The sequence below is a fragment of the Lissotriton helveticus genome, chromosome 1_1 (assembly GCF_964261635.1).
Source record: "Lissotriton helveticus chromosome 1_1, aLisHel1.1, whole genome shotgun sequence".
Lineage (NCBI taxonomy): Eukaryota > Metazoa > Chordata > Amphibia > Caudata > Salamandridae > Lissotriton > Lissotriton helveticus.
The window spans coordinates 694,180,975-694,204,604 of record NC_136057.1 but is presented as its reverse complement, the minus strand read 5'-3'; the positions used below and the strand labels follow the sequence as shown (position 1 = coordinate 694,204,604).

The following is a 23,630-nucleotide window of genomic DNA, read 5'->3' as shown; positions in this document are numbered from 1 at the left end:
GCAGGATGATGCGACGGCCATTGCCAGGAGCTTGCAAATTAGGTGGCTGCTATGCTCAAGACAGATGGAAGAAAGATTGTTCATGAGTTACTCTTGATGTTAAAATAAGGGAAGACACCATTGTCTTGAAGGTAAGTGCAGCCTTTGATACATACACCTCATCCTATAGCGGTCAGTGGCCAATTGCCATTATCACCCCAACGTTATCCCTCCATGTTTCTCTGACATAGTATCATTCTAGGTGTCAGAGTAGGTTAAGCTACATCAACCTCTATGCCACACTTCTCCTTCTCACAATAAACAAACCACACAATAGTAGGTGAAACCCTGACTCACTCTTTGAACACCTAAGAATAATATGTTTTAACATGGGATACATTTTTTCTATGAAACACAACACATTAATCATAACTGAAACAGGTTCAATGGGTATTTTCAGGAAAGCATAAAGGAGGAAGAGCCAAACAAAAAAGTTAATTACTCTACACCTCACATTACAAAATCTTTGAGATATGTTGGTTTCCTTGTTTCTCTAAAACGTTTCCTTTCTCTTACTGGTACACTTTTGTGTGGACTCAGCATATCTGAACGCCATGTGTTCCTCCCTACATGTTCAGATACTGGCCTTCTCGAATCAGAACAATTCTGCCTCTGGTTAAGAACAACCACCCTGCTTTTGGTCCAAATGAAACCATCATGGGTGTTGATAGCATTCCTGAAACATTTAATCACTTCTAGTCTCTTAGTAAATTTGGACCAGTCAGCACATCCCTAGGTTCTCTAACTTTCACAAAATCTCCCACCTTAACCTCCACATTCTTCACTTTCTTATACATGTCAAATAATTCCTTTCTCGTTTTCTGAGCAATAATCTCCTTCTCTCTCAATTGTCCTAGTGCATTCTCGACACAGCCCTTGTTCCAATACATCCAACCAGGACACATCTTAGTTGAAGAAGACCTTCCTTTAAACAATTCGAATGTGGATTTGCCAAAAATAACCAGATAACCTGTTAGATAACTCCTTCTTCCAATCTACACGATTCGATCTTGCCAACTGTATTCTTTACTGTCAAGTTTGTTTAACTCTCTCTATGGCACCGTTCGTTTCAGGGTAATAATGGGGTGATTTATTGTGCTCAATTCCACACTCCTTCAGAAACTGTTTAGTCTCTAGTGAACAAAACTGTAACCCATTATCTGTAAGTAAGTATTGTGGAAAGCTTTCACGTTTAAAAATGTTCTCTAAAAACGTAATCACAGCCGAGTAAGATATATCATGCATACACAATACCTCGACCCATCTAGTATATAGGTCCATCAACACCAAAACATAGGGAGTGGCATGTTCACCTCTTACTGGTCCCACATATCCATGGCAACTTCTTCCCACGGATATTTTTGTAATGTTCTGCAAACCATGTGCATATGTATTTTGGTAATGCTCTGCAAACCATGGGCATATGATTTGTCTTCAAATCTTTTTCACAAGCCACACACTCTATGCAGTCTCTTATCATGCACTCCATATCATGGTCAAGTGCCGGCCACCAAAAATCTCTTCTGAGTCTCCCTTTTGTTTTGATAATCCCCATGTGACCTTCATCAGCTAGTTGTAATACCTCACTATTTCTTAGGTAGTATTAACCTTGTCCCTCTCAACAATAACCCTTTGTTGACTGCAAGTTCATTCAATATCTTCCCCCATTGTCTTTTGTATTCTCCTAATCCAGCTGAGTTAGGTTTACCTGACTCTACTACTTGTATCACCTGTTTCATTTCTTCATCAGACTGAAGTTCCGACAACCATTCATCCTCACTTATTGTGCAATCGATAACTTTGCACACACTCACTACTCCTTCTTCATCCCGTTCTTCCTTGCCCCCCAAGTCTGTGTCCATTATGTTCACTAATCTGGACAATCTGCGGAGAAGTTGCCTGCACCTGGGTCATATTGTACATTAAAACAAAAATCTTGTAAATTCACAATCCATATCCTAATGCGTGAAGAAATTGAATCAAGCCCCTTATTCGTAAATACTTCTACTGGTGGTTTATGATCTGTTTGAACAGCGATTTCGTTTCCCCACAAAATTGTTTGAATCTATTGATGGCCCAATGTACTGCAAGCGATTCCTTTTCAATAATGGAATTATTACATTCCTCATCCCTTAGGGTCCGCGAGACACATGCAATTAAATTCTTCTTACCAGCTTAGCTTTGAATGAGAATAGCCCACAAACCCTTGGCACTGAAAATGCATACCACCTTAGTTTCTTTCTCAGGATCATAGACATGAAGAGAAGGTGCATTATTTAATTCTTGTTTAACTCTCACAAACTCCTCTTTGCACAAACTATCCCACTTAAACTCTTTCCTTTTTCTTTTAGTAATTTCCTTATGTTGAAAGTTTTGCTGGCACAGTCTTTGATGAATCTACTATAATTTTCCGCCATGCCAGAAAAATATATCAATTCCTCTTTCAACTTTGGTTCTTCAAGAGATCTAATTGTGTCCACCAGTTCCGTACGTGTTTTGATTCCCGTTCCTGCAATCTAATATCCTAGATAATTCACTTCAGCAACGCCAAACTTGCACTTTACAGCCTTTTAGTGCAAGTACTGCATCTTGCAGTTTGCTAAGCACTTTCCTCACCCGATGATCATGTTCAGAATTAGTGGCTCCATAGATAAGAATGTCGTCCTGATAACACTTTACTCCAGGTAAGCCTTTCAAGATCCCCACCATGATCCTTTGGAAAACTGCAGCAGCAGAGATTAAGCCAGACGGCATTCTCTTGAAACGATATACCCTAAACGGCGTTATAAATGCTGTGAGAACTTGAGAGTTGTCATCAAGTTCTATTCTGATGACAGGCGGAGACTAAATCAAGAGTGGTAAACATGTTAGCCCCAGAAATTGTTGTAACCATTAATTCGATGTTATGTAACGGAAATTTGTCTACTATCACTTCTTTGTTGAGAGCACGCAAATCCACACATAGGCAATGTCAACCGGTTCATTTACACCACATTCACACAATCTTTCTTATTCACCTGCTACTGCAGATTGCATGTGTATAGGAATTCTCCAGTATTGGGGTGTTTTTCATACATTCACATGCCTGAATCATTCCCCGTCGTCGGAGTGGGAGTCCCACGGTACATAAAAAAAGCAATAATATGCCTATAAGAAACCAAAACCTTGGTAATAACTAACCAGGAAGTAAAGTACCCCTAAGCTACAGTGTAAAAAACTTCCACACTCATGACTATCCTAGTCATTTTGTATTGACCAAACTACAGCCAATCAGGCGTCAGCACCCACTTAGAATGTTCTCCTTAGAGGCTCAGGCTTTCAGATTTTCTACCGCATGTTGTGTGAAGGGAGTCTCCCTGAGCTCTGCTCAGTACTTAATTTTTCTGACTGAATTTCTTCATCCAGGATGTCCTCTACTAAGAAATCTCTCTTCAGGCCTTGTGATTCTTGTGGGAAGCTCCGGCTTTTTAAAGAGGACCCCCACAAAAAAGTGCATTTATTGCCTTTATCCTGATCATGAGGTGAAAGACTGTAAAATCTGCAGGACCTTCCCTCAGAAAACCTTAGGGACAGGGAAGGACGCCTTCTTCTGTGGCTACAGAAGTTAAAGGACCAAGACAACGCTCTTTCTGAGGTAGGAAGTGTGGCTTCAGGGTCATCTACAACTTCAAGGAAGAGGAAGGCTGAGGAAGATTCGTCTTCCACTGGGGCTAAGGTGTTGAGTAAAGCTCAGCCCTCCAAGGGCTATGGCTTGTCTCCTGGGAAAAAGGCTCCTACTCCTTCTGGATCTGTTTCGCCCCCTAAAAAGACTGGAAAGCCTTTAACATCCAAGTGGCTTCCTGAGAAGGTTTTACCTCAGAAGAAAAAGTCTACTCCGTCGACGGAAATCGTCGACGGTTCCATCGTCGTCTATTTACATTGCCGACGCCACCTCAACGTCGACGGTAACCTTCTAATCTCCTAAGCCCAAGATGATTGTCGTCGGCCTCTTCACCATCGACGCTGGTCTAAGTCGCGGTAAGGCCTATTTCGACGACGAGGATAATGCCTTCCATCGTCGACGCTCCACCGTCCACGTGTGCTTTGTCGACGAAAAACAGCTTGATGTCGACGATCACACCGTCGACGAAGACTACCTCGTCGGCGAGTGCTCCGTCGACGAAGACTACCCCGTCGACGAGTGCTCCGTCGACGAAGATTGGCTCGACGCCGAAGATCTCACCGTCGACGAAGGCTACCTCGACGTCAAAGATCCCACCGATGACGAAGGCTACCTCGTCGTCGACAGCTTCATTGTCGATCAAAAATGTCTGTCGTGGCACAAGCGGCGCAAAGACGTGTTAGGAACCTCTCTTCACCTATTTCAGCTCCACCGGATAGAGATGGCAGGCGCTTAGATTCCTTCGGAAAGAAGGTCTCCACGATGGCTGCAACCACTGTAAGAGTTGCGAACTCCTTAGCAATATTAGGGAGATGCGACAGGCAGATGTGGTCCAACATCTCCCCCTATGTCGAAATGTTACCAGAATCTGCAAGAACCGAAGCAAAGCAGGTATTGCGAGAGGGCGAACTTACTTCAGCGGAGATAATTGATGCAGCGGTGGACGTGGCGTGTACAGGCTTCAGACAGCTAGCAGGTGCTGCGGTGTTAAGAAGACAAGAATGGCTGAAGTCCACATCTTTTCACCAAGAGGTCCAAACCAAAATAATTGACATGCCCTTTGATGGCGAGTTTTTATTTGGCCAGCATGTTGATGAGGCTCTACAAGCTATAAAGAAAGACACTGAAATAGCGTGATCTTTGGGTAGCTTGCAGGTTCGCAAGTCGTCCTTTCGAGGGGCTAAAGGACGCTGATCTTTTTCAAACAGGGGAAACTACAATCAGCAGAGGTCATATCAAACCTCTCAATCCAACCAACGGTATCAACCCTACAAACAGCAATCTTACGGACAAAGAGGTAACTCTTACACGCAGTCCAGAAGGAAGTCCTCCTACCGTCGAAGAGATTCTAATAAAAAACAGTGAGACACGCTGCCTGCCACCATCTCTACCCTCCCCCCCAATCAAAAGATGGAGGAAAAATATCTCAATACTACTCAAATTGGTCCGCAATTACTACAGACAAGTGGGTCCTGAATATAATGGCCAGAGGGCATACTTTAGAATTCGTGAACATTCCCCCAAATTCTCCTCCCAAGGGCCCACCTCCAGCTCATATCCAGGAGTTGTTCTCCCAAATTCACTCAATGATTCGGAAGGGAGCGATCGAAAGAGTTCCTTACTTGCAAAAGGGAACGGGCTTTTACTCCAGATTCTTCCTCATAAAGAAAAAATCGGGGGAATGGCGTCCTATCTTAGACCTACGTGCCCTCACCAAATACTTAAAGAGGTTGACCTTCCGAATGTTAACGCTTCAAGAAATACTCCAGCTTTTTTCAATGGGGGATCACATGGCCACCCTCGATCTTCAAGACGCTTAGTTTCATGTGCCAATCCTCCCCAAGCACAGAAAATTTCCACGATTCAAAGTGGCTGGCAGGGATTTTCAGTTCAAAGTTCTCCCCTTTGGACTTCGCTCAGCGCCCCGTGTCTTGACAAAGATGATAGCCCCAGTAGCAGCACATCTCCGCCTAGAGGGCATACAGATCTTCCCTTACCTGGACGATTACCTCATCAAGGCCAGTTCTTTTGCAAAAGCAAGCGCACATGTTCAGAGATGCCGGTCTCTTTTCCAATCTCTGGGTCTCACCATCAACTTCGACAAATCTCATCTCATTCCATCTCAAAGAAAGTCTTTCTTGGGAGCCACACTGGATACCCATCTCGCTCAAGTTTTTGTCTAAAGAGAAAGGCAACACAAGATCTGCAGGATGGCTCGTCAACTACAACAAAAAGAGGTAGTTTCAGTTCGAAAGTTCAAATCTTTCCTGGGGATGACCTCATCCTGCATCCCTTTAGTACCCAACTGTCGTCTCAGAATGAGGCCGCTACAAGAGGAGATCAACCTCCAATGGCTGCAGGTTTCAGGGTCGTTCGACGATTATTCACATTACCCATCGTTTGAAGGAAAATTTTCACTGGTGGACACAAATGAAAAATCTACAGGAGGGATGCGCATTTCTGGCACAGGTGCCAAAGTTTACCATCACCACAGATGCTTCCCTCGAGGGTTGGGGAGCCCACCTTCAGGGGATGACTGTCAACGGGAAGTGGAATGTAAAGCAAAAGGAATGGCATATCAACCTCCTGGAGCTACGGGCCATATTCTTGGCCTTGAAATCTTTTCGAACAGTCATACAGGAGTCCTCAGTACTAATTTGAATGGACAATACAACAAGTATGCATTACTTAAACAAGCAAGGAGGGACAAAGTCAGCCCTTCTCTCCTAACAAGCCCAAGTGATTTGGGATTGGGCTTTGGGTCACAAGATCACTCTTTCAGCGGTCCATGTTCCCGGAATTTCCAATAAACTAGCGGATTCTCTCAGCAGGGCGACAATATCCAATCACGAATGGGAGATCGACCAACCGACGCTGGACCGAGTCTTTCGGGAGTGGGGTCACCCCGATCTGGATCTGTTTGCAACAATTCAGAACCGCAAATACCCACGCTTTGCAAGCTGGATTCCCCACAAACAATCGTGCGGGGATGCGCTTTTGATGAATTGGTCTCAGATATATGCATACGCCTTTCCTCCAATCCCGTTGGTTCCCAGAGTCATCCGCAAAATGAAGAAGCAACCGTGTCGCATCATCCTCATTGCTCCCAGATGGCCTCGCCAATACTGGTTCACCGAGCTTCTCCTCCTCTCAGAGTGCGAACCCATTCAGTTTCCACCAATACCGAACCTCTTAACCATTCAAGGGGGTCAAGTTTGTCACCCGGACCCAGCCTCCTTGAAATTAGCAGCTTGGCTCCTCAACACCTTGAGTTCGCACACTTAGATATTCCTGCAGATTGCCAAGAGGTCTTAGCCAATGCTAGAGCACCTGCAACGATTAAGACATACAAACTCAAATGGAAGAGATTTTGTGCTTGGTGTCATTCTGCTAACTTACATCCAATTCAGGCCAGGCCAGAGCAAATCTTACCGTTCTGTCTTCATCTAGTTAAATCAGGATTATCCCATTCCACGCTTAAAGTATTCTTGGCAGCCGTATCAAGGTTCCATCAAGATGGTTCTCACTCTCTCTATTCAACTAGAGTGATTCAGCAATTTTTTAAGGGACTCTTTCGAATGTTTCCTCCTGTTCGGCGTCCGCCTCCATCCTAGCTTTTGAATGTAGTGCTCACCTCGCTCATGCGCCACCCCTTTGAGCCTATTCATAAAGTGGATCTCAAATTCCTTACCTGGAAGGTTTCTCTTCTTTTAGCACTGACATCAGCACGTAGAGTCAGTGACATTCAAGCATTTACCATCAAATCTCCGTTTTTGCAATTCACTTCAAACTCAGTGGTACTTCGTACCAATCCTAGCTACATGCCCAAAGTTCCATTCGACTTTCACCTTTTTTAAATACCACAAATACTACATGGGGTTTTTGACTTGAACTATCCATATAGCACTTCCTCTCATCCACATAGGGCACTACGAAAGATCTTGCCACACGAAATCTCTCTGCAGATCCATGAATACCCCTCAGTCAGATTTTAATAGGTATGGCTTGAAACGTGTATAATAGCTGCTCAAATATGTTCATTTGATTGTTGGAATCCTACCTACCCAAGAGATCGATATATTCCCCCCTTTGTGTAAGTGCATTTAGTTTCCTGACGCGGAGCTTTTAACTTGCCAGCCGGACTCTTGAGATCCCGCAATATTAGCCAAGCTATCGCCATCACTAAAGTGATTGGTGGACTAATACCCCCATATTATCCAACTCCTCTCTAATAAGGTTAATGGACATGAGAAGCAACTGCTCAAAGTTCATCCTGTTTCATGACACTTTAATAACGATATGTAGAAGTGCCCTCTGAGGTTCAGATGAGGTATTTGTATTTGACTGGTAAAACATCACACCATCCACAACAAGTTATACTTTGTGTTCTAAATTACCAAAGATAATGCCTTAATCTCTCAAGATGGCTGTATTTTCATGGCTGCTGGTTTAGGGGCAAGGACAAGGAGTGGGGTCAGAAGTGAACAAAAGGCATCGCAGCCTAGATGCAGGTTCCCCACTTAAGGCTAAAAGGTTGACTGAGAACCCAGCTAACCATCACCAAAGCTTGGGGTTCATGATATCCCTCCATAACTATAGATAGTAAACCTTCCATTACTCCAAATCTCATCATAACTTCTCATGTAAAGAACAACCTCACCCTTTGAAGGGTCTTTATTCACATCCACGGCCAATAAAGCTGATTTGACCCTTGTTTAGTTTGATAATGTTAGAAATGAAATGTCTGGTTGGCTAGGGCATGAACCTAAGCCAGCCAGAAACCACCACTCTAGTCGGTGCAAGGGAGTTATACGCTGAAGATAACCGCTGATCAACCCCTAGGTAGCATGGCCGATCATTCAGGATTATCCCAGAGGCAATGTGTAAAGCGTTTGCGCAACACATTCGCACATCAGCTACACACTAGGCACACCACAAAAGAAACTCCACACAATGTTCTATTTAAATAGCCTCTGTATTATCCATAAAAACACATTCGAACACAATCACATATTTTACTGTGCCACTAGTCACTTGTCATGACTTTACAGGTATTTGCATAAACCTCTTGGCCAATCGGGCCACTGTCCTAAACATTACAGTTGGGGCAACAGGTAACTACTGGTAAGATTGCACTTAACATAATACATTATGCATACACATTGTAGTAACATCATGCCCCTATTAGGCATACCACCATCACATCACTGTACCCGCCCATGGTGCACACCCTGGCAATGTAACAAAACGTTTCCCATCCGGGCATAGACTGCAAGATGTGGCCCATGAATCATCACTGCTGACATCATACACAATCCGGAGTCAGTATGCAGTGTCCTGCTATGGCACTGGCTATTTCCACACGGGACATACCACTACATACATTTGTAATGACCCATAGCTCCACCTCCTAGCATAAGAACAACCCCGTAGTCACCAATCACCAGGTACCTTCCTGGTTATGTAGGTATTAATTGCGTATGGCGCCCTTGCGCTGCTCCTATCGGGGTTGATGGTAAATGATACTTGAGGCAGGAAATGTGGCTATCCGCTTGTGCCCGGCACAAGGCCTCCAAACCTGCCCTTACGCATCCAGGGGTGTAGCAGGCCCTGGCCTGCCGCACAAAGCACATAGAGGGTGGAAACCTGGCCTGACCGCATTGAGCGTGATGTGGTCCAGTCGGCAACCTAAAGACAACAGCCCAGCAAGGGAATCTCAGCACTCCCTTCTCACCCTGGCACCCGTCTCGGGGCCAGTGAGCACTCAGGAGGGGAGATATCCCAAATAGAAGGACACACCCTGCTCAGGGTGCGCAAGCTCCAGGATGACTGCCTTTGCTCCTGGTGTGAGGAGAGGGTACAGCCCACCGTTAGACATCCCGCAGGTCTGGAGGCCGAGGCTCGCTGGTCCCCAAGGCACACAGGAGAATCCCAGATCAGGTGCCGAAGTGTGCCCTGGGGTGGGGGGTGGTGGGGATACTACTGAGTGCACGTTTTGGATGGAAGCACTCCAGTAAGTCCCTGCTGGGACCCCGGGAGCACGGAAGAGAAAACACTCCACAAAATGGACAAGTACAACCGGGCTGGCTTCTACAGCCCGGGGAGATCAATCGGTTCCTCGGCCTGACCACAGTAAGCTGATCCAGCAGGGCAAAAAGTAGTGCCCGAGTTCTAAGAGAAGGCAGGGAGTAGCCCTCCATGCGCTCTCCTGCCAGCAAACCAGATATAGCACTCAACATGCGCTTGTTGGCCCCACAGTGGAAGGGAGATACAGCGCTCACCAAGCGCTCAGCGCTCACCAAGCGCTCTAGCTAATCAAAACAAGGGGGCATAACAGCACCCCTGGGGAAGCACTGGAGGCACACAAGCAAGGTGCAGGTTGGCAGGCCAGCACAAGGGTCCTCAGGGCAGAGCTGCAGTCCTCCTATCAGCCTAACAGGCAGCAGGTCATCACCCCAGAGGGGCAAAGTCCCCAGGTGGGTCCTTCTGGCACACTGCAGCCCACACAGTGCCTTAGGTCCAGTTCAAGCTAGTTCAAGTAAGCTCCCCCACATGAGGTCACAGCCCCAGTACTTATAGGGCATATGTCTTTGTTCTTCCCTGCCCAGGACTCTGAGCCCTGTCCAAACCAGTTCTGAGGGGCACTTAAAAATCTCCTTACAGTGCACAACACTCCCCATTGCAAGTGTAAGCCCTGGCCCCAGACACACCACAGGGGGGCAGAGCCATAATTGTGGAAGACAAGCACAGCCCTATTCATGTGCAGGTGCTACTCCTCCCACCACTTCAATAGCAGACCAGGCCTATTCAGCCTAGTGCTGACTCATCCAGACTCTCTGGAGCCATTGCACCTCCCCAGCCCCTGTCACTCCAAGGCCAGCTACCTATCCACTACCCAAATAACTAATAACATATCCACTACTCAAATTACTTAATATTTTACTATACTAATTTTCAACACTATTCCTTTATGGGTTCCAGAGTGGTGTGCTACTCGCCAGAAAAGTGCTTCAACACCCATCAGGGGTTACAAGTGCTATATGAATGCAAACATTTCTTCCCCTTTTATCCCTCTGCTATCCTCATTCCAAATAACTGACTAATATACACCACTGAAATTACTTCATATTTCACCATATTAATTCAGCACTAATCCTTTATGGGCTTTCTGAATAGCGTGCGTCAACAAGCGCTATATAAATACAAACCTTTTTCCTCCTCTATCCTTCTGCTATCATTCCAAATCCAAAAAGCTGACTAACCTATTCACTACTTAAAATGTACTTGCATTTTTCACTATACTTATTCACACTAATCCTCTATGGGTCCCGGAGAAGCGTGCTACTCGCCGAAAAAGCGCTTTGACGCCTCGTCCGGAGTAGTAAGCGCTATATAAATGCAATTACAATACAATACTCACACTTCAGACCCCCCAAGCAGGTCGTGTGATCCTCATAAAGCCGCTTCTCACTGCACACCGACCTGGACAAAACTCAACACCATCTGGAAACATCCACCGCCTTGTTGAGGTGTTAGCCACTTCTAACTTCGTGTCCCGTCCTGCGTCGCCAGATATGTGATGTCGGAATAAGGGAAGACACCATTGCCTTGAAGGTAAGTTCAGCCTTTTATACATCCGCCACATCCACCAGCAGTCAGCTGCCAACTGGTGTTCTCTCCCAAAGATTCTCCCTCTGACCTAGTAACATTCCAGATGTCTGAGTAGGTTAAGCTACATTGTCTATGCCATACTACCCCAGGAATCTAGGAGTTTCAGGGTATCTTGACTAGAGCACTAAATAATGTTCTCAAGCTGCAAAGAACCAGCAGAGATGTTCAAGGCAGTGAGATATATGTTCCGATATAAAGAGACTATATGCAGACATTTATGCATGTCAAGAGGCAGCATGAAACGAGGTTCAGTGTGTCAGCAGACTTGGCATGCTGAATGGGGCTCTAAGCAGAGCAAGAAATGCATCTCTTAACAAGGGGAAAGCCAATGTATGAGGAAACAAATTAAATAGAATAGTTTCCTATTTCTCTCAATCCCTCGCACAACACATGACATACGCCTGCAGGTCTGCTGATAGTTAGGGTTCCCATTCAAGTTTTCCCCTATTTTGCCTCATTCCTTTGGGCTTGGGCATGGACTTGCGAGCACCAACAGTACTGCTTCTGCTATGCTGTCGGTCATGAAGGGCTTAGTTCCCAGTCAAGTGGCAAAGTACCACTGTGGCATGGAAAGTACCAATATCACCCTCTTCTAGAATCCACAGGGAGGTAATTTCATCCTTCAGTTCAACTTCCATTGAGGAGGCTGAGTGGGAATGTCTAAAGAGACTGGCCATCTCTAAGGAAATGGCATACTCTATCTGTCCACTCATGCCGCCACGTTAAAATCATATAAGAAACATTGGGGTTTCTGTAGTGTTACTTCAGTATGGGTTTTCCATTTGTTTGTTTTTGTCCATATTGAAGTTTCGGTGTACATCTTCTAAAGCCTTTAAGCAAACTTTTTGTACTTTTTGGAAGAGTCGAAGTTCTTGCATCCGGACTGCTCACAAAATTCCTTATGGCCCATTTAGCAGTGAAACTTTCATCATGAGTCTCAGCCCTTTGAGTCACTTGACTTGGTGGATACAAGATTCCTCCCCTGTAAAGTGGGCTTTCTAGAAGCAGTCATATTACTTGGAGCTACATTTTGTAGATATACATGTTTTATTGTTTCCCTAGAAACCTCTTCTCTCAAGTTTTGTCAACCCTCCTTTCGGATATCCCAGGACTTATTTTTGCTGGCCTTCTTCATGAAACCGTAGTCTTTAGAAGCTGACCATTTATACATTTTGGATGTCCCTAGGGCAGTCTGGATCTAATTGTAGAGCTCGGCCTATTTCAGGCTCTATAACAATTTTTAAGTCGATTTTGGGGCTGTAAACGGAGTCAGCAGGCTTCCACAATGTGTCTCAGGAGAGTGTTTAGAGGCATAATTCGACTAGCAATTGCAATAGTTCAGGCTCTACTGTCACAAATTCGGGGCAAGTGTACAAGAGAGTCTGCAGCTGCTTTGTTAGATTGACAAGTGACATTGCAGGACCTCTGTTAGGCGGCATCATGAGCCTCTGTTAGTAACCGTTGTTTAACGGTACAGACTGAACATGCCCAATTCTGTAGCTGTGAGCTCTAATAAGGGTCTTCTCTTGGTTGACAAGAAGTGATGTGTATCTTTTGTTAGGTGTAATAAACTTGAGTGTGTCTCAGCAGGTTCTTTACGTAGTGAATTTTAGGATGAAACCTTGCTTGGTCAGAAGCCTTATTCTTATTAGATATTCCTTGTGCTCATAGGCTGGATCGAGTATTAGCAACATTGTGTTGATGCTTTAGATATGAAATTGAGATCAGTCACTGAAATCCTCCAACTTGGCTTGCATGTTGGTTCGGCCCCTTATTGTTGTGATTAATTTCAAATGAAAGGACACCACACAAGGTATATATCAAATATTTATGTATTTATTCTAAACACAACCCCTCTGCACTCTTTATGAGGTCAGAGCTCAAAATACAATACAAGTCACACAGTTAATATACTATAAGTTGCACAGTATACGTTATGCCCTAGGGGCCTCACAAACCATATACTAAGAAAGTGGTATAAGTACCACATGAGAGTTAGAAAGCAGGCCTGGAGCCTGTGGAATCGCTGGGGCTACACTAAACAACCAAAGGTTAGGAAGTAGGAGGCCCATGGGAGACGCGTGCAGTGTCTAAACACAGACGCGGGTTACCATTGACTTTCTATGGGAAACAAAAAATTTACAAATATGCAATTTAAGGACACTTCCGGATGGACGAGGATGGAACCCTTCTAAACTAGGACACTTTGAGAGTCAAGACCCACGGGAGCACCGGAGTACTCGTGTTACCTCACCCAGGGAAGCCGGGTGCATAGGTGTCTTTTCGTGCCGGGTTTCGTCGTCGTTTTCTATGGAGAGCTGCAAAGAAGTGCTGCAGGCGACCAGAGGAAAAGTGTCCGTTGGATCCAAGGGTGGATCGAAGATGTGAAGAACCTGAAAGCAGAGGGGACAGAGTCTGGGTCATTAGCCAGTGACCAGGAAGGAACCAGGCGATGTCGGGTGCTTGGAGGTGAAGAAGGTGAGTTTGTCTCTTCAGCCACGAGGTCCAGGAGGCATTGACGATGACCAGGCGCTGGATTCGAGCTGTCCCACGATGGATCTAGATGACTGCGGTGTTGATATCCGGATTGGACCAACCCAGCCTTGGCACCGCAACCCATGCAGGATGTCGAGATTGGCTCTGTTGCAGACCAGCAAGGTCTAGGGCGCTTCTCCTTTTCAGGGAAGCTGGAGCAAGCCTGGAGCAACCAGGAAAGCAAGTTAAATTCAAGATGGCATCTTCAGGGGGCTCACTAGCCAACAGACAAGGAACCAGGAAGATGTGTCAAGCTCAAATGCAAAGGTGGGGCCCACGGGACACTCGCGGAGTGTGGGAGCCTGGGCTTTGGTGCAAATGGTGCTCGGGGCTGGGGCTTCTCGTACCCCAATGCACAATGTACTGAGGCTTCAAGAAAGGAGTGCAGGTAGCAAAATGCAGGATGTCCAAGATGTCCGGTCCCACGTCTCTCGTGTCCGCCACAGGTCTCAGCTTTGCTGTGGATGTGAGTCGGGGTCAGAGAAGTCTGGAAGTCCAGTTCTTGAGTCGCAGAGTCTTCGGGTTCCGACGGGAGCCTTGAAACTGCAGACCAGCGACGTTACTGTTGGTTCCTGTTTGCACAGGGTGGTCACTCCTTGACCACAAGGGAGATGTCTTCCGTCTTCCAGTCAGAATGGAATGTCGAAGGTCCAAGATATGTCTTTCAAAAATTCGTCCAGGATAATCTAAAGTCCTGGGGACACAGCTCCTATACTTATACTAAGAATGCGGGCTGGATTACCTGACTAGGTCCCTCCTATGGGTGGACCTGAGAAGGGGCTGGTTACACCCCTTTCCCTTTGTCCACTTTCGCGTCAGAGCAGGGCTGGAGTGCCCCAGCAACTGGTTTGAACCGGGCTATGCATGGAGCACCTTGTGTGCCCCAGGCAGTGTCTGGAAAAGCATCTGCTGATGCAGCCCTCCCTTCCCCAATACATAAAACCCTGTCTGGGGAGGTGCTGGCACCTCCCTGGACAGGAAACCTATTGTCCAGGCCTTCCCTGCCAGAGTTTCGTCCAGCAGCAGGAGGTCAGACTCGTGTCTGTAGCAGCAGCATCCATTTTGTGATGCTGAGGCTGTGTTTAACTTTAACCGGGTAAAGCAGTAAGCAGTAACTACATGTCTTCTCCCTCTAGAAGGGTGGAATGCTACCCCCGCCGCCAGGACTGGCGGGGGGGGGGGGAATAGTATTCCAAAGTGTTTGACACCTTAAACAACATGTTTTGATAAAGCCAAACTAAAGTTAGCATTAACCGCAAGGATTATAATGCACTTAAGAGTATATGGTATGGCTATATCATAGAACAGCTATAAGGAGATGGTACCGAAAGCTGCAGAGGGGCTCAGCTCATGCTAGGGCACCCTCTCACATCAAACCAAGCACTCTGCCTCCAGGATTGTCGAGGCCTACCATAGGAGTGGCTTATAGATGTATATGTGTCTATATATAAAGGTATATATAGGGATGCTATATCTAAGTAAGGGGTGATTACACCACCTTACCCAGGCTGTGTAAAAAGACATGTGGTGTCAGTTTGGAAGGCAAACCAGGGGTGGCACAATACATGCTGCAGCCCCTGGTAGGCCTAAGGTGCACCTATGCCCTGGGTACCTATGGTACACTATACAGGGGCTCACAAGGGTGACCCAGTAACCAATCTGGTGTGTACCTAAAGTACATGGTATCAATTTAGAGAGCGAACAGCTGGGCTGTGGGTCTGATTAGCAGGCTCACAGCCACACTAAAGTCGAAAAAATAGAGAATCACAGCAAAAAGTGGGGGTGACCATAGGAAGAAGACCCTACTCTCCTACAATGTGTATCTTTTGTTCGGTGTAATAAACTTGAGTGTGTCTCAGCAGGTTCTTTACGTAGTGAATTTTAGGATGAAACCTTGATTGGTCAGAAGCCTTATTCTTATTAAATATTCCTTGTGCTCACAGGTTGGATCGAGTATTAGCAACATTGTGTTGATGCTTTAGATATTAAATTGAGACCAGTCACTGAGATCCTCCAACTTGGCTTGCATGTTGGTTCGGCCCCTTATTGTTGTGATTAATTTGAGGCACCTTTATGGGGAGGTGCACTTTTAAAGTTAGCACGAAAAAGTCGGGTAAGTATGCTGAGGATTACAGGTTAACAGCCACAGTATTTCCCTCAGTACACTGCTTTCGTTTCTGGAAGGGATGTGCAAGTTCATTTTCACAGCAGTATTTGTGTGCAGAATTGGAAGTGTTCACTGACTCTAGATACGCATTTGAATAAGAGTCAATTTGTTTGCCTGTTCCTAAAGTCTGTTTATCATCATTCTAGGCTAAAATGTCGCAGAAAATAAATAAGGACAATGCTAAGCAATGATGCGTTTATGTCATTACCTCCTCAGGTTTATGGGTTCCTGATGTATTGTATATTTTCACATTGCCCAGTTTTTGCTTTCTTCATCTTGTCCTGGATGGGCATTTATGACACGCGAGTAGAAGTCAGATTTTCAAGCCACTGTATTAAGATCTTTAAGTATGCATCATCACATCACTGATGTGGGATCTGCCCATACTGCAGGCTTGCCTGGGACAGATGGTGAAATTACTTTTGTCCACACACTCACCCCTCATGAATTTTTGAAGCTCTATTGGCTTCAATTTTCGCCTTTGTTAGTATTTCCTTTCCTAATAAATCTTTAATATTGACATGAGGGCATTTTATGATTTCCTTTGCGGTTTTTGTTTCTGTCAGTGACTAATAAATCAGTGGTACTCCTATAGACCACTTCTCCTACAAATGGTCATATTGAGTGTGTGTGCAAGTAAAACATTCTGCTCATCGGTTTCACACTGAGCTCTTCAGTGATTGTGTGTTGTAGTGAAACATTTTATAGAATCATGTCTATGAAATATGTTAAATTTTTCATTTGTAATGTTTGAACTCTCGCTATCATTTGTCATTGCTGTCCTGAAACCTCCGCATGTTAAGATGTCTATTTTTTGTATGTTTATTTATAATGAGTGCATTTCAACTTAACACTCTTCTGTGTGTTTTTGCAGCGTGGGGTAACCTTGGAAATGTTCTCAAAAGCCAGGGCAAGATTTCCGAAGCTGAAAGCGCCTATAGAAATGCCTTGTACTACCGCAGCAACATGGCGGACATGCTTTATAATCTGTAAGTATGCACGGCTCAGCTGGAGCGGGTTCATGTATGAAATGTCTGGTGAATGGGCCAATTGAATTATCCACATGAAACGGAGCTAGTCCTCGCTGTCTTCTGTTTTGGGTATTTGTTTTTACCTTAATTCATCGCGCTTCCTAAACTGCAGAGCAGAACGTGGCTTTTAAGGTTGTGCATCCGTCACCCGATAGTCGGGTCTCACGGTTATGCTTCAGTAAAAGAAAGTATGGCCTTTGCAAATAACAAATAATTACTTGCATTTAATGATGCTGTTACAAAAACAGTGCACAAATGTCTGAACAGTTGGAGCTGCGATATGGTGGTAGCTAGTGTGCCATTGGCCCCAGTGTTAGCATGTAAAATGGGCTCCTGGACCTCCGATTGGGTTATAAAAGGCAGTGATAATTGAAGTGCACGAGAGCCCTAATACCTCTGGACCCTGGTGCCACTCAGTGGTCGAAGTGGGGAATAAAAAGTAGGGGAACTGTGGGTGGAGAATCAAGGGGCGGGAATAACCGAAGATTGGATCAGTGGGCGGAGTCAGGGATGTGGCTAGAAATCGCAAAACATACCAATTTTAGTACGTTTAGCATTTCATTGACCAATTACAACTTATAACGTTATTTAATTCAAACAATGGATAAACATGTTTATTTGAGGTTTCATTCAGGAAAAAGCAAATACTCATAGGGAATACAGGTTTATGTATAGCGTGCGAAATATAAGCAGGAACAATGGCATGTGCGCAAATTCAGGATGGCGAGTGTAAAAATTCAGGACAAGGAGTCAAAATTCAGGACAAAAATTCGGGGCAACACGTATGCTTTACAGATACATCAGTGGATGTCATGCAATAGTAAATAAATAAATAGGCATGGAACATAAGTACAGGTCACTTCTCCTACCCAGTCAGCACTCCTTCCCTGTCATTTCCCCTGTCCCGTCACCACTCCTGCCCGTTCACTGCTCCTGCCCGTTCACTGCTCCTCCCCGTTCACCGCTCCTCCCCGTTCACCGCTCCTCCCCGTTCACTGCTCCTACCCATTCACCCCTCCTGCTCTTGCCTAATCACTTCTCCTACCCAATCACTACTCCCACCCTGGTCACCTCTCCTGCCCTGTCACCTCTCCTGCCCTGTCACCTCTCCTGCCCTGTCACCTCTCCTGCCCGGTCACCTTTCCTTTCCTGTTGCCTCTCTTGCCCCGTCACTGCTCCTGCCCCGTCACCGCTCCTGCCCCGTCACCGCTCCTGCCCCGTCACCGCTCCTGCCCAGTCACCGCTCCTGCCCCGTTCATCGCTCCTGCCCCGTTCACCGCTCCTGCCCCGTTCACCGCTCCTGCCCCGTTCACCGCTCCTGCCCCGTTCACCGCTCCTGCCCCGTTCACCGCTCCTGTCCTTTCATTGCTCCCGCCCGACTACCGCTCCTGCTCATGCCTAATCACCACTCCTGCCCGGTCACTTCTTCTGCCCGGTCACTTCTTCTGCCCGGTCACCACTCCTGCCCGGTCACCACTCCTGCCCGGTCACCACTCCTGCCCGGTCACCACGCCTGCCATTCACTGCTCCTGTCAGGTCAGCACTCCTGCACGTTCATTGCTCCTGCCGTTCATTGCTCCTGTCTGGTCACAACTCCTGTCTGGTCACCACTCCTGCCCGGTCACCACTCCTGCCATTCACTGCTCCTGCCCGGTCAGCACTCCTGCCCGTTCATTGCTCCTGCCGTTTACTGCTCCTGTCTGGTCAGCACTCCTGCCCCATCACCGCTCCTGCCCCATCACTTCTCCTGTCTGTCGATTGCTCCCTTTAGGATCTAAAATGATACTTATGAGGTGCAACTTCTGTCCAGGTGTCAACATTATAAAAATGACAAAATGGTGAAATAATACTGCCACAACATGTCTAGCGTTAACCTGCATTTTTTACCTTTTATTTCCACATAAATTAGTTAACTCAATTATAAGATGTCAGCTCATTTTCTACAAATCCATCTTCCGATGCATAATTTACAGATTTCAACAAGTGTTTCTAGGTCTATCGGATCAAAAAGATAACAGCTATGTGGTCCATTTGACGAGGTTGCAATGGCCACAAGTTCAGGTAGGTTTACTCCAGGCCTGTTAAGCATGCAGCAGGGCTATACGCGACTGCCTTGCTTTAAAGTAAGGTTTTCCTAATTGCTGCAAAAAAGACATACAGTGGATGTTAAAGTCCAATCCCCAGACATATGGGGTGGTGGTGCTATTTGTTGAGGTAGTGTGCTTCTAGTTTTTTGTGTAACCGGAGGAAGGGCAAACAGCATCAGAGAGCTAGTGAGATTTTCCATTTATTTATGGTAGATAAGGTTTCATTCTCCAAGTTGCACATGACCAATAACTAGTGCCGAATTACGCTCAGTAAAAAGACTTCAGAGTTGTTAAGTCCAGCCCACAAAAATTATAATCTGAATACCACTGCAGACTATTACAACTATTCATATCTATTTCCAGTTATCTTCCTTTTTTTAAATAACCTACTCATCTCCCAGTACAATGCTGCTCAGGCCTCTATTACGAACAGGTCAGTGTTTTGTGACACCTGTGTAAACACATTTGAGAAGGTTGGAAGTTGTGAGCTGGGTGGCATTCACTGCATCTGTTAATTAGAGTGTGCGATAAACTCCCCATTCCTTAAATGTCGGTAGGGAAAACCTGCCTAAACTGAACATAGGAAAATTAAGTTATAAATATTAACATGCAGGTTTGTTACGGTTTAAGCACCAAATCTGAATGTTACTCCCCAAAAACTTACCAAAAGGTGCTATTTTTCACACCTGACAAATAAGTGCACCGAATGTAGACAGATGACACACAGTGGTAAAGAGGAAATGTACATATATGCTTGAATCCTGGTATTGGCTTAACACCTATATTTGTTTCTAAAGGCAGAAGGCGGCGCATTGTCATTCCAAAGGGGATAATCGGCCTCAATCGGAATGACAATGGGACTGCCCTCAGTCTTTGCGAGCTCAGGGAGGGGCTGCTGCGGTCTCTGGAGTTCAACAGAGAAGTGCGAGCAGCCCCTGGAAGCAGAAAGAAAAAGTTGTCCTTTTTAAATTGGACTATTCTTTCCGTCCCGGGATGCTTTTTGGAATGAAAGAAGTAGGGGAACGGACCGAAATAACTTTTTAAAGTAGGGGCACGCCGTGCCCTTCCGATCCCGCCCACTGGTGCCACTGCACTTAACGCACTAATACAGCGAAGTCGTGACACAGTATTCCAGTAATACACGGCGTCTGCAAGGCTAAGGTCATATGAGTTGATCTGAAATACTAGAATTGTGAGCCCTGTGGGGAAAATAAGTTTCCTCAAACCCTGCAGACACTAGTTTGGCGCAGCAATAGAATGATAAAATGCTGCTAAACTAGGCAGCAAGGCATGGTATGTTTAGTTAATCTGGTTTTCGAATAAATATTTGTCACATCATAGATTAGGGCATTCTGGTTTTCGTCTGTTATAAAATCAGACCTGTTTTTGACGGCACAGTTGCACTGGTAGGCTTTTGGGTGTATGATGTAAGGCTAGCTGCTAGCATTTATCACCTAGTGATCGCTGCTCGTCTTGCATAAATAATGTTTGTATTTCTGTGTAATGTCAGTGAGTATAAATGTATAATAGTGGAATAAACACAGCGAGAATACTTAGTAAGCCACCGGTAATGTTTGCAGTACTGGATGCAAATGCACTATATGGAGTTACAGCTCAGTGTAGTAGCGTATCTGTCTTTAAAAGGCAGCTTCGGATCTGCCCTGCAGATAGCCATATATGGGTAAGCAATACCCATATGAAGGGTAACCAGAGCGTGAAAGGAAGAGTTTTAATGATGCAGCCAAGATATGAGGAGCGATTTGTGCCCAGGCACATTTTTTACACTACTGGACTCACCCCACACCTTTTCTGCGAACATGTCATGGTTGAGACAGACAGAACCTCCCCGTGGCCACTATCTATAGTGGAGAAGTGTGGCTCAATGGTTAGAGCGGCAGACCCTGATGCAGAGGTCTAGCCCGAGACCAGGGTTCAATTCCCCGCCTCGGCGGGTCTTGGGCTCAAAAATTCCACGGACCTGATAATTCTCGCCTCGGTGCCTATTCCAATCATGGAGTCCCACTCTGCAACTCTGGGCAATAGCTTGCTTAATCTCCACAACGGCCCCCACAACGCTAAGGATGCCTGGCCTCCACCTTGGGGGTGCCCAGGAGTGGACACCTCACAGGGAAAGCCAGGATGGGTTCCCGTACAAGCGCCTTGAGACCCTTGCGGGTGAGTAGTGTGCTATACAAGTATCAATTTACATTACATTTACATATAGCGTTATTTCTTCCATATAAACCGCCTGCCTCAGAGATCGAAACTCTGCAGTGTATATATTTGGCATGGATTGGGATGGCAAGATGTGCAAGACTCAGACAACTCTACGCCCCATCCGTTCCAGTGGTGAAGCACCCCCTCCTACCTCCACTACACGATAAAGGCGCAATCAGCCGTGCCAGCAAGCTAAACATTCATACCTTTGCAGACCTTTACCCTGAAGGCCAGTTCCTTGCCCCTCCAACACCAAGTACCGCCATAGGAGCACCCTTAGACGTCTTTTTGTATTGCCAACTGCGCGCGACATGCCATGCGCTTCACAACACCTTCCCAGCTCCTCCGAAGACACTCATAGCATTAGACCATATATACACAATACCCTCACTTCGGAAGCTGATAACATCCATGTACAACCACATGTAGCGCACTGGGCGGATGGCGGCCACACCAGCCTGAGAGGCTTGGGGAGAAGACCTTGCCCTACCCCTGACACCCAGTGGGCCTTCAGCTGTGGTCAGCTTGAGATGCTATCTCCAAACTACAGATTACGACTTATTCATTTCAAATTTCTGCACCGCGTTTACCGAACTCCCATACAAATACACCAAATGGGGCTATCTCTGGATTCCAAATGCCCACGCTGTCACTCAACTCAGGCGGGCTTCATTCACTTGGCCTGGCAATGTCCTGCAATTGCCGCCTACTTGGTGGAGATCTTCTGCATAATAGAGAGAATTACAAACATACCAATGTCACCGTCTTCACTATTGGGACTACTGGGCTATGTAAAGGACATGCCTAGTGGTTCCTGTAAACTGATCGCTTTAATGCTCCTTCTTCCAAAGAGAAGAATTGCAATGAACCGGGGAAGAGCACGGGCACCACAAGCCCAAGACTGGATCACAGACATTATATATTGTCACAAACAATTTTCCATCTACGGGGACCTGATGCTGCCAAGGGCTCGGCCCCGGGACATCTGGGAACCCTTTGCACACCTATCTTCGACAAACAGACATCTCCCACATGGCCCCAGACAGTAACCATGACAGCCCTCCCATGCACTCGGGGGTCCCGCATCACTCACCGGGGGGCTGCTCAACACTGTAACAAAAATATTTGTGTATATTATACCGTTGTGTCAGGGGGTGGGCGGGGCAAGATCCTCCCTGAGTCTTAGATGTATATATAATTGTGCTATGTGTCCAGCTGTGCAGCAGATGTATGTGCAATGCCTCTGGCGAAATGAGGGCGAAAGGAGGGCGGGTAGGCAGGGGAACAACAAAAATGCAAACAGAAGAAAACTACCCGCCCACAGAGGATAAAGCAAGGCCCCGAGAGGGGATCCTAAATTAAACCCGCTGCCGCCCAAATGGGGAAATTACAAAGAAGATCAGTCACTACAATAAGTACAAAAGTATAAAGATTTATTTGTTTTTTAACACATATCTCAAATATAAATATCTAATTTAGCATATTGTAAATAATGCATGTAAAAACATCAAAGACAAAGGGTATCAAAATATGTCATCCCAAAAAGTCCTCCTTTTTCATACTAAACACTCATTACCACACAATGCCATCATTCAACATACAACTCAATATCTCAATTACACAATTAAATCACATTCACACCAACACAACAAATGGATCGGCGCCACATGATGGTCCTGAGACTGAATAGTACGGCTCATCGTAGTAAGGGGGACAGGGGTAGATATCATCCAGCTTCCCTTTAGCAAAAAACGCCAACGCGCGTTTCGGTGTGTGGCCCCAGCCGGGGCTACACCTTCTTCAGGGCGAGAACCAATACAAATTAAGAGGGAATGGGAAGACAAGGATCCTGTAAAGGTGCATCATGGTTTTCTCACCATTCCCATGAGCATTATTTCTTTGTAGAACCTTGTATGTAATGTGTCTGTCTGAGGATTGTGGTTGTTCTCTCAGAGCTGTCTTTACTGCTCAGGATCCCCTTTGTCCCTGTGGACAGTTTTACTCAGCATGAATCCACACTATTCAATGCAGACCTGCCATGCCTCAACCCACAATGCAATTGTTGTCCAGAGATTTACATTTTTTATTTGTGATTTTGGAGCATTCGAGAAGTACTATAGCTTTTTCTAAGCAACATTTTTAAAAATGGGGGATGTGTTGCAGTGGTGTAATATTTTAGGAACTATGAGACCTATCAACTTAATTTTGATGTCAAAACATAG

General features: G+C 45.8%; 1 protein-coding gene across 2 annotated transcripts in view; it reads left to right on the top strand.

Annotated features, from left to right (window-relative positions):
* Positions 1–23,630, top strand: part of TMTC2 (transmembrane O-mannosyltransferase targeting cadherins 2) — a 728,331-nt gene that overhangs the window by 417,505 nt on the left and 287,196 nt on the right. For both annotated transcript variants that reach the window (XM_078674225.1, XM_078674226.1), the window contains exon 4: positions 16,948–17,062. In XM_078674225.1, coding sequence (XP_078530351.1) covers positions 16,948–17,062 — 115 coding nt within the window. The remainder of the gene's footprint in view (positions 1–16,947; positions 17,063–23,630) is intronic.